The sequence below is a fragment of the Mirounga angustirostris genome, unplaced genomic scaffold, assembly GCF_029215605.1.
Source record: "Mirounga angustirostris isolate CCGP_5_RB_7025 unplaced genomic scaffold, mMirAng1.0.hap1 SCAF_10, whole genome shotgun sequence".
NCBI classification, from domain to species: Eukaryota; Metazoa; Chordata; class Mammalia; order Carnivora; family Phocidae; genus Mirounga; species Mirounga angustirostris.
This window is the reverse complement of record NW_026991718.1, coordinates 114,720,826-114,737,166: the sequence shown is the minus strand read 5'-3', so window position 1 is coordinate 114,737,166 and position 16,341 is coordinate 114,720,826. Positions and strand designations below refer to the sequence as shown.

Genomic DNA, 16,341 nt, shown 5'->3' with positions numbered 1-16,341 from the left:
ACAGTGTCCTTGGATATGAATGTACTGTGCTAGGACAGTACACTCTAGGGTCTGGCTTTCCATATCACCTTGACAATCTTCTCCCTGTCAGAGCATGGACTTATCTCATCTTCCTACCTTCTCAAATACACATACACATACCTCACAGATATCTGGAGAATTCTGAATATCACACTCTGGAATTCGTGCTTGGAAGCACACAGGGATCCTGAGAGCAGAATTTCTGTCCAAAGGTCACTCCTAAAGTCACCTGCCTCTCAGAAGCTCTGGTTTATAAGGAAGGATTAATAATAGTCAGAGGCTATAGGGCAATGATTCAGCTGAGGATGAGAGGTGAGATGGCACAGAGACGATGACAGCCAGAGGCAACCAAAAACAAACAGTGGAAGGAATGGACTATACTAAATTTCTTGGGTTTTGGAGACTGGGGTCCTCTCCTGGAATAACCTAGAGATTTAGCAGTGAGTATAAATTGCCAGAATAAGAGCCGTCAACCACTCTTTTCCCCTTTCCCCACAAATCCTTTAATTAATCCTCCAAATATTCTACTGTCCCCCAGTGTCTCTTCAACTAGCCAATCCCTACTCCTTGCACTACCCCTAACATCCTTCACTGACTATCTCTCCCTGAATGTCTGTCTATTCCAGTAACTTTGTCACCGATCACCTTCTCACACATATACACATTAAGCCCCTACTAACACCTCTAAGGCCACACTAGGAGGAAGAAAGTACAAGAGAGGCTGAAACCAGTTGTTTGGAGGGCAAATTTAGCTTTTGGATCAGATGAGCAGGTGCCTTTGAAAAAGGTAAAATGCTATATAGACTAAGGGGACTGCTGACTTCTCTCTCAACTTTCTCTCTACCATCTACACATGCAGTTACCTATGTTGTTTTTTTTCCTCCAAATTACTTTAAAATTTCATCTTTCCATTCCATTCCCACCAGCAGTAACCCAGTTCAGGCATCTCTACCCTGAATAATAAACTCCCAGCAATCTGGCTTCACACTCCCATTTCCATATGTATCCAGATTAATCTTCTTAAACCCACCTATGACCACATCATTCCCCTGCATATAATCCTTTCATAGGTCTCCAAAAAATAGTCAAGATCTCCCATTCCTGGATAAAGAAGATGTGTTATATATATACAATGGGATATTATGCAGCCATCAAAAAATTGAAATCTTGCCATTTGCAACAATGTGGATAGAACTAGAGGGTATTATGCTAAGCGAAATAAGTCATCAGAGAAAGACAATTACCATATGATTTCACTGATAGGGGGAATTTGAGAAAAAGACATAGGATGATAGGGAAGGGAGGGAAAAATGAAACAAGACGAAACCAGAGAGGGAGACAAACCATAAGAGACTCTTAATCTCAGGAAACAAACTGAGGGTTGCTGGAGTGGAGGGGGGCGGGAGGGATGGGGTGGGCTGGGTGATGGACACTGGGGAGGGTATGTGTTACAGTGAGCGCTGTGAATTGTTTAAGACTGATGAATCACAGACCCATACCCCTGAAACAAATAATACATTATATATTAATAAAAAAAAAATCTCCCATTCCTGGACCTCATCCACTGTTGAAGACAACCTTGACTCTTCTTTGTCTCACTCCCCACATCCAGTCCAAGTCAGCAAATTCCATATGGGCTCTTCACTCAAAATAGATCCAGATTTTGACCACTTCTAACCACCTTCAAGAGACTACTATGGTCTAAATCACCAACATTGCTGATCTGATTCCTATAATAGCTTCCTAATTGTCCTCCCTGCTTCTACTCTTGCCGTCTGTCTATTCTCAACTCAAAAGACAGAAAGATTCTAAATACACATCAAATCGTTGTCACTTGTGTGCTCAGGATTGTCCAGTGGTTTCCTATTTCACTATGAATAAAACCCAAAAGCCTATACTGACTTTCAAGGTTCTACATGATCTAGTGTCCTGCTGACCTCATTCCTAATACTCTCTCTAGTTCACACTGCTCCAGCTACATTATCTTCCCAGCTAGTCTTCAACCAAGCAGGAGCACACTCCTACCTCAGGGCTTTTGCACTTGCTCTTCCATGTACTTGGAATATGTCTCATTCCCAACCCAACTATCTGCATGGCACACTCCATTTCCTTCCTAAATGTCTGCTCAAATGTCACCTTTATCAGACAGTTCTTCCCTTATCAACCCCCACTCTTCGTTGTCATTCCCTTTTCCTTTATGCCACGCTGTAGTTTCCTATAGCACTTATCACTACCTGTCACATATTGGCTTGTTTGTTTATTGTCTCTCCCTTCAAGCTGAAATATAAGCTCCATGAAGGCATGGATATTGTTCAGAATAGTTCCTGATATGTAGCAAGTTCACAAAAAGTATTTATTGAGTGAATAAATTGTTCCCTATATGAACTCTTTTACTCCAGACAAATTTGGTCTTCTCACTGTCCCAATATAATAGTAATGATGGCTAATATTTTTTGAGTGCTTTCAATGTACCAGGAATTGGACACATCAGTTTGTTATATACTATTCAATCAATAACTCCATGAGATGGACACTTTCATCCACATTTTACAGTTGAGGCTCAAAGAGATTAAATAATTTGTACCAAATCATACAGCTATTTAGTGGCAGAAACAGGACTCAGGTTAGTCTGGTACCAAAACTTATTCTCCTAATTGTTATCATACTGACTCCCTACATGCTTTCGCCCTTCTGTGAACTATTTGTATAAGTGGCTCTTTGCAATTTGGGCCATAATTGCTTTCCAGCTGATTTATATAGGCCCATTTGGTGTTCCAAACAGAATGTCAATTCTGTGAGACCAAGATCTGGGCCATTAACACGTGATAACACATTTTATCTTATATTTGCAAGCAAATGAACTTAAAGTTAATTCATGTTAATTTGACTAATATGACAAATTTCTCTTTTCAACTGTCACAGCTTAGTGTTGGACAACTAGAATAATGAAGTAGGATCATATGGTGAAAAGAACAGCTGACTAGGAATGAGGATATCTGGAGATTGGTCTCAGCTCTGTCTCCAAGCAGGTATATAACCCTTAAGCAAATCACTTAGTCATCCTGGTCTTTAATCTATGCATCTGTAAAGAGAATTGGCCTAGATGGAGTCTAAATGGTCACTTCAAGTTCTAAAAATACTATTGTTCCATGAACATCTACAATGTGTCAAGCCAAAAGTATAAGGCCAAATTCCTCCTTAATGATTCTAAGAGCACTATTTCCGCTGTGCATTATTTCAGAGCATCCCCCAAAACAAGCAATGAGCTACAAACATGGTTTGCTAATGTCACTATAGCTATATAAATGACGTAGTTTAGGTTGAAAAGAAAGTCATACTGTGGACCATAAGAAGTATATCAATTAGAGGGGCGCCTGGGTGGCTCAGTCGTTAAGTGTCTGCCTTCAGCTCAGGTCATGATCCCAGGGTCCTGGGATCAAGCCCCGCATTGGGCTCTCTGCTCAGCAGGAAGCCTGCTTCTCCCCTTCCCACTCCCGCTGCTTGTGTTCCCTCTCTCGCTGTGTCTCTCTCTGTCAAATAAATAAGTAAAATATTAAAAAAAAAAAAAAAGTATATCAATTAGAGCAAATCATGGAAAAGATGTCATTTTAAAAAGTATTAATAAGGGTGTCTGAGTGGCTCAGTTGGTTAAGCAGCTGACTCTTGATTTTGGATCAGGTCATGATCTCAGGGTCCTGGGATCAAGCCCCATGTCCGGGCTCTGCGCTTCAGTATTTTCCTTCTCCCTTTGCCCCTCCCCCCACTGCGCACTCTCTCTCACTTTCTCAAATAAATAAATAAACCTTTTTTAAAAAGGGCATTAATAAAAATTAGAGCAGGAAGAAGGCAGACTCCAAAACAAAAGATTTTAGAGGAAAAAGAGGACTTCATAGAATAAATGATGATAGAGAGTTTGAAAAATATTGAGAACAAGATAAAGGCAAATAATGCAAGAAAAAATGGTAGGCAATTTTTAATTTCAGAGAAAACAAAAAAGGAAATGCATAAAAGGAAATGCAATCATAATATATTACTCTTATGTAAACATTGGTTTTAAATTAACTAAAAAACAGAGCTAGGTAGATGAGAGAAAGAAGTTGGAGGAATATATAAGAACCAAGTTCTCATCTATCATAATAGGAAGTCATAATTTCTAAAGTATGCAGTATAAGCATATTATTTAAAAATATGGAGGTAAAAAAGGGAAATAACCAAATATCTGGCCTATTTGCACATTACTTTTTTATAACAAATGTGATTTATTTGTAGCTTGGTTTTACTTCATTATCAACATAAAATAATTGAATTATAATGGCCCATGTGGTACTTGTCTCCTACTCCTCAACCCCTATTTCCATAACACCTAATATATGACTGACCATCCAATATCTTTAAAAATTCTTGTTGGTGGAGTGGCTAATTAAAAATGGGGTGAAGGGGCACCTGGGTGGCTCAGTCGTTAAACGTCTGCCTTCAGCTCAGGTCATGATCCCTGGGGTTCTGGGATCGAGCCCCACATTGGGCTCCCTGCTTGGCGGGAAGCCTGCTTCTCCCTCTCCCACTCCCCCTGCTTGTGTTCCCTCTCTTGCTGTGTGTCTCTCTCTCAAATAAATAAATAAAATCTTTTAAAAAAATGGGGTGAAGATGTCTTGTTGTGGAGTTATAGAATTTTGCACTAGAAGCAGATTTAGAAATTATATAGTCCAGAGCTTCCCAAATTGGTGTTCCATGGAATACTGCTTCTTGTAATATTAATAGCATGCTGCAAAAAGTGTTTGGGGCTCAAATAAACTTGGGTAATCCCATGTTTAAAAAAATTAATCAGGTATCTTTACTGTAGGAATTCTTGGAGGCTTTATTGTTAATACACACTGGGAATCCCACAAAAGCAATTTATTATGTAGTATCTCTCAGACTCACTTGTTTCATGAATTAAACCCCTACTAATATCTCTAGTAATGAGTGGTTTCTGGAGCATTCTTTAGAAAACACTGATCTAGTCTACTACCCTCATTTTACAAATGGGGAAAGAGAGGCTCTCTAGAGCCTGTTCAGGTCTGGATGGCAGAGGAACTAGAAAGAAGGGCTTCAAGATTCTGGAGCACTTGAACAACTCTGGCCTATGTTTTCTCAGCCTTTCATCACGTATCTGAATTACTTCAAATATCTTTATTTGAACTTTACATATCTTTATTTTTTTTTTAAGATTTTATTTATTTATTTGACAGAGAGAAAGACAGCGAGAGAGGGAACACAAGCAGGGGGAGTGGGAGAGGGAGAAGCAGGCTTCCCGCCGAGCAGGGAGCCCGATGCGGGGCTCGATCCCAGGACCCTGGGATCATGACCTGAGCCGAAGGCAGACGCTTAACGACTGAGCCACCCAGGCGCCCCTGAACTTTACATATCTTTAAAGATTTTCTGATCCCTGGGTGCCTGGGTGGCTCAGTTGGTTAAGCGACTGCCTTCGGCTCAGGTCATGATCCTGGAGTCCCTGGATCAAGTCCCGCATCAGGCTCCCTGCTCAGCGGGGAGTCTGCTTCTCCCTCTGACTCTCCCCCGTCTCATGTGCTTTCTCTCTCATTCTCTCTCTCTCTCAAATAAATAAAATCTTAAAAAAAAAAAAAAAAAAGATTTTCTGATCCCTAAGGAACTTAGGAGGCAAACCCACGTGTCAGTTGGGGCTCAAGCCATAAAGTCTCAGGACAGGAGCTAAAGAAAGTCCCAACAGACATTGAATACTGAGTTCCGGTAGCAAAGTAACCCCAAATTAAGCAATGGCAATGTGAATAGACCACTCACATTTGTACAGTGTTTTCCAATAATAAATGCTTTCACAACATCATCTCATTTGATTCTCATAACAATCTAATGAGAAAGGACAATGGTGAAATTCTTATCTCCATTTTATGGAAGAGGAAATGGACTCTCAGAGAGTTAAATGCCTTGCCTGTGTTATATAGCAAGTGAATGGCAGAGTTGGGCTCACATTAGGGCTCTTATCAATGTATCATACAAACTGGGCAAATTTTGACTGAGTACCAATTAACTCTTCCATGAAACATCCAAGCTGCTCCTACTGGCTCACTTAAAAACAAACAGATCAATTCTCAAAGTGCTCATGGGTGGTGGCAGAAACAACCCAATTACTGGAACTTCAAGGTCCTATTTGGGTTCAGTACAGTAATACCACCTATAAGCTATGTTGCTAGAAGGAGGAGGTCTTAAAAAGTTCCCACTGTAAGGGGCACCTGGATGGCTCGGTAGGTTAAGCGGCTGACTCTTGATATCAGGTCCTGGTCTCGGGGTCATGAGTTCAAGCCCCATGTTAGGCTCTGCCAGCGTAGAGCCCACTTAAAAAAAAAGCTGGGGTACCTGGGTGACTCAGTCGGTTTAGCACCTGACTCTTGGTTTCGGATCAAGTCATGACCTCAGGGTTGTGAGATCGAGCCCTGCATCAGGCTCCATGCTCAGCACAGAGTCTGCTTAAGTTTCTCCCTCTCTCTCTGCCCAGCCCCCACTACTCGCCCCCATGCTCTCTCTGTGTCTCTCAAATAAATAAATAAATCTTAAAAAAAAACTTCCACTAGGGAGGCAGCATATCTAGTGTTACCAACAAGGAGTCAAATAGACTTTGGTTTGAATGCTGGCTCTACCACTTACTTACCCTATGACTTTATTCACTATTGTAACTCTCTGTGCTTCACTTCTTCACCTATATTGCAAAGCTACTGAAAAGCTAATGTAAAGAATTAGAGGGATAACACAGTGTCACAGTTATGAGTGTAAACTCTGTAACTGTACTACCTGGGTTTGAATCTCAGCCCTACTTCTCATTAGCTGTATGGCTTCAGATAAGTCACTTAACATCTTAGAACTTGTTTTCACACATGTAAACTGAGGAAAACAGTGCATTCTCGGTTGTATCAAATGAGATATTTGTTAAGCATTTGAGCACAGTGTCTGACACTACCGGGAAATGTCATCAAAAAGAAGTGACCACTGATTTACCTGACTAACCCATAAGCTGGATCCTGGCATTAGGAGACTTCTTACCCCCTTCCATGTCCTTGGAATGTGGGTTCCATTTGCCTTTCCTGCTCCCAGAGGCTACTCCAAGGACATAGCCTTGCAATGTGGTGATGTGGTATTGAAAACACCTGCACAGTACTGAGCCCGCTTAGGACCTCTTTACAAACTTTTAAGATTTGGAGGGCAAGTGCAGTGATCCATTCATTTTGCTGCTACCCAAAACAAGCTTTGTATGTAAGTTCTCTTTGCTTATTAAAACTGCCACCTACCAACCTGGAGTGGCCTGCCACTTTCTTCAGTCTCTCCCTGCCCTCAGTTATGCGAGCCGGTTTCAAATTACACCTGGGAAACTCCAGAAAGGACTGTGAACCAACAGGTTCTATAGCTCAAAGGTAACAATGACAACAGTGGTCCTAGCAGTGAAAAACTCAATAACCACTTCGTCCCAAAGCAAAATGAGAAAGAATGCTACACTCGGTCCTATTTGCTTCCACTTACCCTCTCCCCTCTTTTCTCTGCAACTACAAGCCAAGAATACTAGACTAGAAATCAGGACACTTGGCTCTGAATGTCACACTAGTTAAATGATTTTAGGGAAGTCATTTCACTCACTTGAGGTATTTTTTCCTCATCTGAGATTAAATTAATGATACTTTATTTACTCTGCCGGGTTGTTTTAAGCATCAAATGAGTTAATAGATTTTAAAGTACTTTGTGAACTATGAAACACTATATAAATGTGAGGGGTAACTTTTTATCTGTCATAGACTTCAAGATAGATGTTTTTACCAGTAAAAAGCAACTTTATCTCCAAGTTTTTTCTCGTGGACAATTCGATCCAGTACGTTGTAGCAGATGTTAGTAGTTGCTCCTTTCATCCACTCGATGAAGATTTTCCCTTTATTCACATCAAAATTGTACTGGAGGAATGGGCCAGGACATGAGGTCTTCCAGTAAAATTCCTTGGCAATGTCTCCCCAAAACTCTGCAACAGAAAGGGAAGCCCAGACATCACTAAGATTCTCAGACATATTTATCCTCAAATAGCTTACCAGTCTATGACAGGAACAAGTTAACTTCTCTGCCCTGTACTCTAGGACCCACTACCTAGATTCCTCCTCTACCTGTCTAATCTTATCACCTACTACTTTCCTAACCCACCTTCTATTCCCATGAACTGAATCTTGACTCAAATTTCTTCCTTCCCTCCTGAAAACTGCCATTCCATTTTTCATCATCTATTCAAATCATAGCCACCCAGTGCTATCACAATGCTTAGCATATTGTGGTCAATCAGTAAATTTTTTAACAAATTAGTTAGTAAAAGGAAGAAATCCTTTACCCACAGAGTCTTCCAATATACATAATATCTTTCTCTTAATTTGTTCATTCACTCTCGGCAATGATTTAATGAGTACCTCTTTCTCCTACTACATCTTGCCCAAGTGTTGCTTGCTATGTGCCAAATGTCACTTTAAGCTCTTTATATGTATTATCTCATTTAGTCTTTTCTTTAAAAAAGATTTTATTTATTTATTTGACAGAGAGAGACACAGCAAGAAAGGGAACACAAAGGGAGTGGGAGAGAGAGAAGCAGGCTTCCCGCCGAGCAGGGAGCCCAATGTGGGGCTCAATCCCAGGACCCTGGGATCATGACCTGAGCCGAAGGCAGACGCTTAACAACTGAGCCACCCAGGCGCTCCTATCTCATTTAGTCTTTACCATAACCATGAGAGGTAGGCTTCATTTTCATTCTCATTTCGTTGATTTAAAAAGCAAGGCTCAGAGAAGTTAAATAACTTGCCCTAGGTTATACAGTTACTAAGTAAAGATGTGAACTGCCCTGAGGAAGACATTTTTGCTAAAATCTAAAAGATGAGTAAGAGTTTTTCTCCACTTCCCCACCAGGAACAGAGTATCATGGGATAGAAAGGAACCGAGGGTATGTGTTAAGAGGAACTCCTTGAGGCTGAAGTACTAAGAATAAGAGAAAGAATAGCAGGAATTGGTACATAAATTGGGCAGATCACGCAATCCTTCTGGGCATGATAAGGAATTTGATATTTATCCTAAGAGGAATGGAAAGTCATTGTAGGATTTCAAGGAGAGGGACATGATCAGATTAATAATCTTAAAATATTTGCCTGGCTATTCTAGAGAAAATGTATTCAACAGGTAAAACATGTAATTGCAGAGCACTTAGGATATTGTCAATACAGGATCAGGAGCTAGAAGGGAAGGGAGAGACACACGTAGAATCATAACAATGAAAGGAACTTTAGAGATTATCACCCCTTCATTTCACCAATAACAAACCAAATTCACAAAGGTAAAGTGACTTGCTCAAGGTTATATGATTCAGTTTATACAATAGTTGGAAAGATAAGACTAACACGTGAAATACTTTAGAATGTGCAACACAGAATACAGTTGAAAGCTAAATCACATGGTGTACAACTTGCAATCAATTAAGAAATCCAAATTAAGTCATTCCCAAGGTGCCATTATATACCTATAAAACTAACAAAGATTAAAAAATAAAATGATAAATCCAGTGCGATAGTGGTACTGTAAAAGAGATATTCTTATATGACAATGGCATTGTAAGAAATTGTCATAATCTTACTGGATAGCAGGGTGATGACTGACGAGAGCCATAAAATTTTTTATACCCTTCATCTGCTAACTCAATTTTGGGGAACATACTATAAGAAAAAAATTCCAAAGAAAAAATGAAGTGATTGCGAAAGAGATATTTATAGTAACACTATTTATAACAGTGAAATTGGAAACAACCCAAGAGCCCAACAATTAAAAAAAAAAAAACCTGATGAAAACTAGTAATACTAGTAGTAATACAAAAGAATACTAAATGGCCACTAAAGAGAGAGCAAATGGTAAGTGGCATTTCAGTGAATGCCATTCCTGTACTAGGCACTCACTGAATCTTTTTGTCAAAAAGATTTTATTTTTTTTATTTTTATTTTTTTTAAACTAGGGTTACTTTATTTTTTTAAAAGATTTTATTTATTTATTTGACAGAGAGATAGAGAGTACAAGTGGGCAGAGTGGCAGGCAGAGGGAGAGGAAGAAGCAGGCTCTCCACCAAGCAGGGAGCCAGACGTGGGGCTCGATCCCAGGACCCCAGGATCATGACCTGAGCCGAAGGCAGCCGCTTAACCGACAGCCACCCAGGCGCCCCAAAAAGATTTTATTTTTAAGTAATCTCTACATGCAAGGTGGGTCTCGAACTCAAAACACCGAGATCAAGAGTCACATGCTCTATTGACTGAGCCAGCCAGATGCTCCTCATTGAATCTTTTTTTTCATATTAAAACACTCAAAATTGAAGTATTTTTATTTTATGCACAATGAGTTAACATTAAAGTAGGTATCCTGGATATCTGCAGTTAAGGTAGGTATCTTGAATGACCCATTCAAAGAAGCTTACTTAATCCAACTTAATGAAGCCTATATCGATACTTCATGTACTGACGGGAACACTGCCCATATTGAGGTTGTATTGCCCAATCAGACCGTGCTGTTTTCAGCATAGGCAGCAAGGAGAACCCTGGCCAAACTTTCTAAGATGGCTCCAGGAGAGCTGCTGGGACCCATCTTGCTCTCTCAGATGCAATGAGGCAAAGGGCCTCATTAAATTTTTATACGGCCCTATGAAGTACACATTAATTATCCTAATTTTATAGATAAGAAAACTAAAGCTCAGGAAACAGAGGAAACTCTCCCAAGGACCACACAGCTAGAAACCAGTATACAAAATCACATCTGTTGTTACAACTACATCGAGTACATGTATATACTCAAAAATATTTTTAAGTGATAAGAGTAGGCATAGATTATGTAAAAGTATTTATGAATCACATTTATATGTGTCAATAAGGATGAAGAAAACTGAGTTTAATGATCGCTTAGTTTTGTTCTGTTTTGGTAGGGGTGTTGAAATCTGGATGTTTTGTTGACACACATTCTAAGTACAAAAGAAGTTCAGAAGATTAAAAGATGAGCATGGACTGGATGATCAGGGAATGCTGTGTGGAACTGGTGGAGTTTGACCAGGTAGAGAGGAGCAGAAGGAAATGGGCAAAGGCAAGGAGATGGGAAAGAAACCTTTGTGTATCCCGTATATCAATGAGAATGACTTGTCTAGAATAAAGGGTATGGTAGGGAATAGCGGGAGTTAAGAACAGAGAGGTGGGGTGGAGCTAGTTATACAGACCTTGAAAGAAAGGCAAAATTTTAATTTGAAATTGGAGGAAATAGAGAACTATTGGAAGTTTTTGAAGTGACATATGAAAGCAGTGTTTCCACGATATCAATCTAATAGTGTTTATTTTAGATAACTCTATGAGAGAGATTGAAGGTGGGTGAGACCACAGGACAGGACAATCAATTAGGAGGCTGCTTCCTTGAATTAAAAGGTTCTGTGGGAATGGAAGGAAAAGTAATCAGAGACATTTTGAAAGAGTATTTAACAGAATTTGGTGAAAGACAGACTGTGGGGTCAAGGAAGAGGAAGAGTATAGCTATCAGGAGTATAGATTCTGTGGTCAAGACTACCTTAGTTCAAATCCCAGATCCACCGCTTTGTGGCTTTGTGACCTCGTACAAGTTAGTTAACCTCCCTACGCTTCAGTTTTCTTTGTATAATGGGGATAACAGTCTCTACATCAAATCAAACAGGATTTGTGCTCAGTAAGTGATAAATAATCTTAAATGAGATAGATAGATAGAAAAGATCTATCTATGGTTGACAGATCTTATTAGAGGAGAGGATGATGAAAGAGATTTAGTTTGGGATACTGCCATTGACAGGGATTAGAAAATTAAGGGGAGGGCAGGTTTGGGAGGGAAAATTGGTAAATCCCAGTCACACTCATGTTAAATATGGTAAAACATCAAGGTGTGTGAATAAAATGGTCTACAGACCTATGAAATTTGGGCCCAGGGCGTAAGTGGGTCCTGGGCCCAGGGCTAAGTATACAGACGTTATTACTGTAGAATTAGATGTAAAACAGATGAACTCACGATGGGGAAAAATATAGAGAAGGAAGAGAAAAGAAAACAGGTCTGAGGATTCAAACTTGGACACTGCCTGTAACAATAAACCACTCTACACTTGACTCAATCCTGTCTTGCATTACTTAGTAATCACTTTGTCAATGTTGTTCTTATTGTTATCAAACCAACCACCATTTATTGAATGCCTATTGTGCATCAGGTACTCTACAATGCACACTTATCACCTGCTTTGGACCTCAAACAAACCTAGAAGCAAGTATTATTAGCTGTATCTTACAGATGAAGAAAAGGAATCTCAGACAGATTTAAAACTCTGCTTAAGACGGTGCAGTGAATGAGTGGTAGAGCCAGGGTCTAAATCTAGATTTTTCTGGGTTTGATTCATTGCCCATGCTTATCCCACTGCCAAACATAATGCTGCCTCCCAACTCAGGTACAGTTTTGACCCGTTATGCAGACGGAGGACAAGAGAAAAGAATTTTCCTTACACATTATTAAAGACACGGGCCTATCAATCAGAATTTCTGAGTTATCACAATCCCAGTCTAACTTTGTTTTTTTAAAACGTGGCATTTTAGTGACTTCCACTGGGATTTCTGAAACATGAAAAAGAGATCTGGAACTCCGTTACTAATTTGGGGGACTGCAGGATGGGAACCAGACCGGTTACTGAGCCTCAACAGTGGAGACTAAGTCACAAGGTAAAAGGTGTCAGGAGGCAACGGCTGACTTGGCGCGAAAGGGAGCAAAGTTTTATGGCTCTCCTCCCCTCAAAGCGCCCCTTCACCTCTGAGAACCCCTCTTTTCACATGAGGAATTCTCCTTTTCTCATGGAACTTTCACTATCCTTAAGGAAGCCCCATCTCCTCACGAAACCCCCACGTCGCCGAGGAACTCTCCCAACTCCTAGGGAACGCTCATCTCCACACACAACCCCCCTTCTCCCCATAGAACCCCCATATTCTCCCGGAACTCCTTTTCCATCTCCTCCAAGAACCTCCCCATCTCTTCACAGACCCTTCAACCTCCCAAGGGAAACCCCAACTCCGCCAAGGAACCCAGATCTCCTCACGAAACCCTCGTTCCCCACGCCGCGCGCCCAATTCCTCACTCGTCTGGAAACCCCCACTTCTCTCTTCATTGACCCCGCCCAGGGCCGCCCGCGCCGGCCTCACCTCGCGGCTGCTCCAGGGAGCGCCGGTGCAGCTCGCGGTAGCGCTGCAGCGACCGGACGTGCGCGGAACGGCTGACCTCGGGTGGCGGAGACCAACTCCGCACCCGGTTCTGGGCTACAGCCTCCTCCCGCTCCGCGCTCCTGCTGCCGCTTCGGCCCCGCTCCCCCGGAAGCCCCATCGCGTCAAGTTCCGAGCGCTGTAGGAACCTTCACTGTCGCTCCGGGCGTCCAGGCGGGGAAAACAGGCTGGCCGAGGGGCGGGGCCTTACGGGAGGAGGAGACACAGGGCGGGAGGAGGCGTGGCGTAGGCAGAGGCGGCGGTGAACGGCCCGGAGGGCGGAGCCACGCCCGATGGGAGCGGGACCAGGGTTAGCAAAGGCAGGGAAAAGTCGAGTACTGCTTGAGGGTTGGGGGCGGAGCTGACTGCGGAAGGGGTGGGGCCGTAGAGAGCAGAAGGGGCGGGGCCGGGCGTGACAAGAGAGGATCGACTCTTGGAGGGGAGGGGCCAGGCGTGACAGTAGAGGAGGTGGGCCCTGTCATGGAGTGACGGGGAGTGGCGAGGATCGATGTGACAGGAGAGGAGGCTGGATCATGGAGTGACCGTGGTCGGGTGGGGTCTTGGCGTGACAGATGAGAAGTTGGGTTAGGGCGGGGCTCGAGCGGGAAAGAACTGGGCAACCGAGAGGAGTTGGATCAGGCCCATAACGGAGCCGCCCGTGATCTGATTGCACAAGCCTGTCACCCCACTGAGTTGGAAAGCCAGGTGGAGTAGGGTCCTTTGTGACACCCTTCCCCTCAGAACTATTCCCCAATTCTGAGTAAACCCCTCCCTTCTGTCCCCAGGAAAAACTCCTCCCACGACGCTGAGGGCACGGCCTGGGGACAGGATGCCCTCTCTGCTAACCTTGGGACCAGCTCAGATTTTCTCCCACCCCTGAAGATATGTCTTCACTCTCCCTACCTCCACAAATTTCCATCCAGATCTATAGTACAAGACTCCAGTGAAGACTAGGAGGCCCATCAGGTCTTTGCTAATAAACCCACCTCCTCATTACACAAATGGTAAACTCAGGGAAAGGGAAGAATTTGTGCAAGGTCACAGAGAAAATAACAACCAGGTTAGGGCCAAACCTAGGTCTCCTGACTCTCCTTCATCAGACTGAAGGTAACATTTGTAAAATACTAAAGTCTATGCAAAATAGGAAAAATTGCTCACACCCTTCTTTCCTTCACAATCTCTTGATTTCACCAAGAAACCCCTCTCACCTGCCACAACTGGGTTCAATTACTTCTGGCTTCCCTCCAGCCCTTCCACTCTAGAAAGGAGAGGCCAGGAAGGACCCTCCATCTCCCACTTGCACTTACTACCAAGAAGGGCCCACCCACCCCCATTAATTCACAGAATAGGCTATCAAAGCAGGAAATCTCCTTAGATAGCTAACTCCAAGAGTGATTCTGAGGGTCAAAGCAGGCAGTCCCCACCTCCTGAAGCCTACACAGGGCTTGTGACCCCATCTGGCCCAGGCTTTCTTCCCACCTTCTCCCTTGTTCTTTGTGCAGCTAACCACAAGCCCAGCACACCCTAAACTGAAAAAACAAAAAAAAACTCTCCATGGTCAAACCTATTATCCAGAGCCTACCCAATCCTAAAGGGAGAGTCTCAGGGCTCTGAAGGAGTACAGACCTCATGGAGTGGGCATGGACCCCACTGAGGAGACAGATATTTCATCAAGAAGGTATTAACTGCACTGAAGGGGCACACACTATACTGAAGGTATTCCATTAAGGGAGCTCCATTAAGGGAGCGCAGATCTTGCTGAGGGATCTCAGATCTCAATGAAGGGCTGTGGACCCTGCTAATAGGACATAACTGACATTGAAAGTCTCTGATTCTACTGAGGGGACATGGACTTCCTCCTAAGAGATACAGAAGATATAGACTTTACTAAAGAGACATGGACCCCACTGAGAGGACTCAAACCCCACACAGGGGCCTCTCACTACACTGAGGAAATGGACACCACCGAAGGAGCACTGACCTCACTTAGTGGAGACAGGCCCTACATGTATTGGGGGGGGGGGTCAGACTTCACTGAAGCATAACAAGCCCTACAGACCTCACTGAGGAGATAGGAACCTCTCTGTAGGGAGGAAGGCACAGGCAATGTAGCTGTTCCCAGCCTGACAGTCCCTGAGTAGGGAAGGCTGGGGAGGCTTATGGGCATCAGATATTCAAGCTGCAGATCAAGAATTCTTTTCCGGAGGGAGTAGCCCTGGAATCAGGAGGTAGCAGGGAAAGTAGTGGGAAGATGTGTCCTGGTGGATAACAGCCTGAAACCAGACAGTCATTCTCCTCCCTTTCCTCCCCTCCTCAGGCCCCAGCTCTGGGCAGCCCTCTCCTCCCTCTCTTCTCTCCCCAAGCCCTCTCCTGAGTCCTAAAGCTGTTCTCAATGCACTGATGCCTCCTGCTGTCTACAGGTGGCACTGCAGCTGCTGGGCCCATAATAGATTTTCTTTTCTTCCTTTTTTTTTTTTGTTCTATTAATCACCATACATTATAACATTAGTTTTTGATGTAGTGTTCCATGATTCATTGTTTGCGTATAACACCCAGTGCTCCATGCAGTACATGCCCTCTTTAATACCCATCACCGGGCTAACCCATCCCCCCACGCCCCTCCCCTCTAGAACCCTCAGTTTGTTTCTGAGTCCATAGTCTCTCATGGTTCATCTCCCCCTTTAATTTCCCCCTCTTCATTCTTCCCTTCCTGCTATCTTCTTCTTCTTCTTCTTCTTTTTGTTAACATATAATGTATTATTTGTTTCAGAGGTACAGGTCTGTGATTCAACAGTCTTACATAATTCACAGCGCTCACCATAGCACATACCCTCCCCAATGTCTTTCACCCAGCCACCCCATCCCTCCCACCCTCCACCACTACAGCAACCCTCAGTTTGTTTCCTGAGATTAAGAATTCCTCATATCAGTGAGGTAATAACAGGTTTTCAAACAGTCCTGGTTATTACCTCTGAGCCTGGATCCTTGGTTTGGGGAAGGAGAGGATGTGAGCCCAGGG

General features: G+C 42.9%; 1 protein-coding gene across 3 annotated transcripts in view; it reads right to left on the bottom strand.

Annotated features, from left to right (window-relative positions):
• The window catches only part of ACSS2 (acyl-CoA synthetase short chain family member 2), a 48,739-nt gene extending 35,227 nt beyond the window's left edge, over window positions 1–13,512 (bottom strand). For all 3 annotated transcript variants that reach the window (XM_045885657.3, XM_054510067.2, XM_064573064.1), the window contains exons 1-2: window positions 13,266–13,512; window positions 7,840–8,035 (exon numbers count right to left, since the gene is read on the bottom strand). In XM_045885657.3, coding sequence (XP_045741613.1) covers window positions 7,840–8,035; window positions 13,266–13,443 — 374 coding nt within the window. In that variant the 5' untranslated portion in view covers window positions 13,444–13,512. The remainder of the gene's footprint in view (window positions 1–7,839; window positions 8,036–13,265) is intronic.
• Between the last annotated feature and the right edge of the window lie 2,829 nt (window positions 13,513–16,341).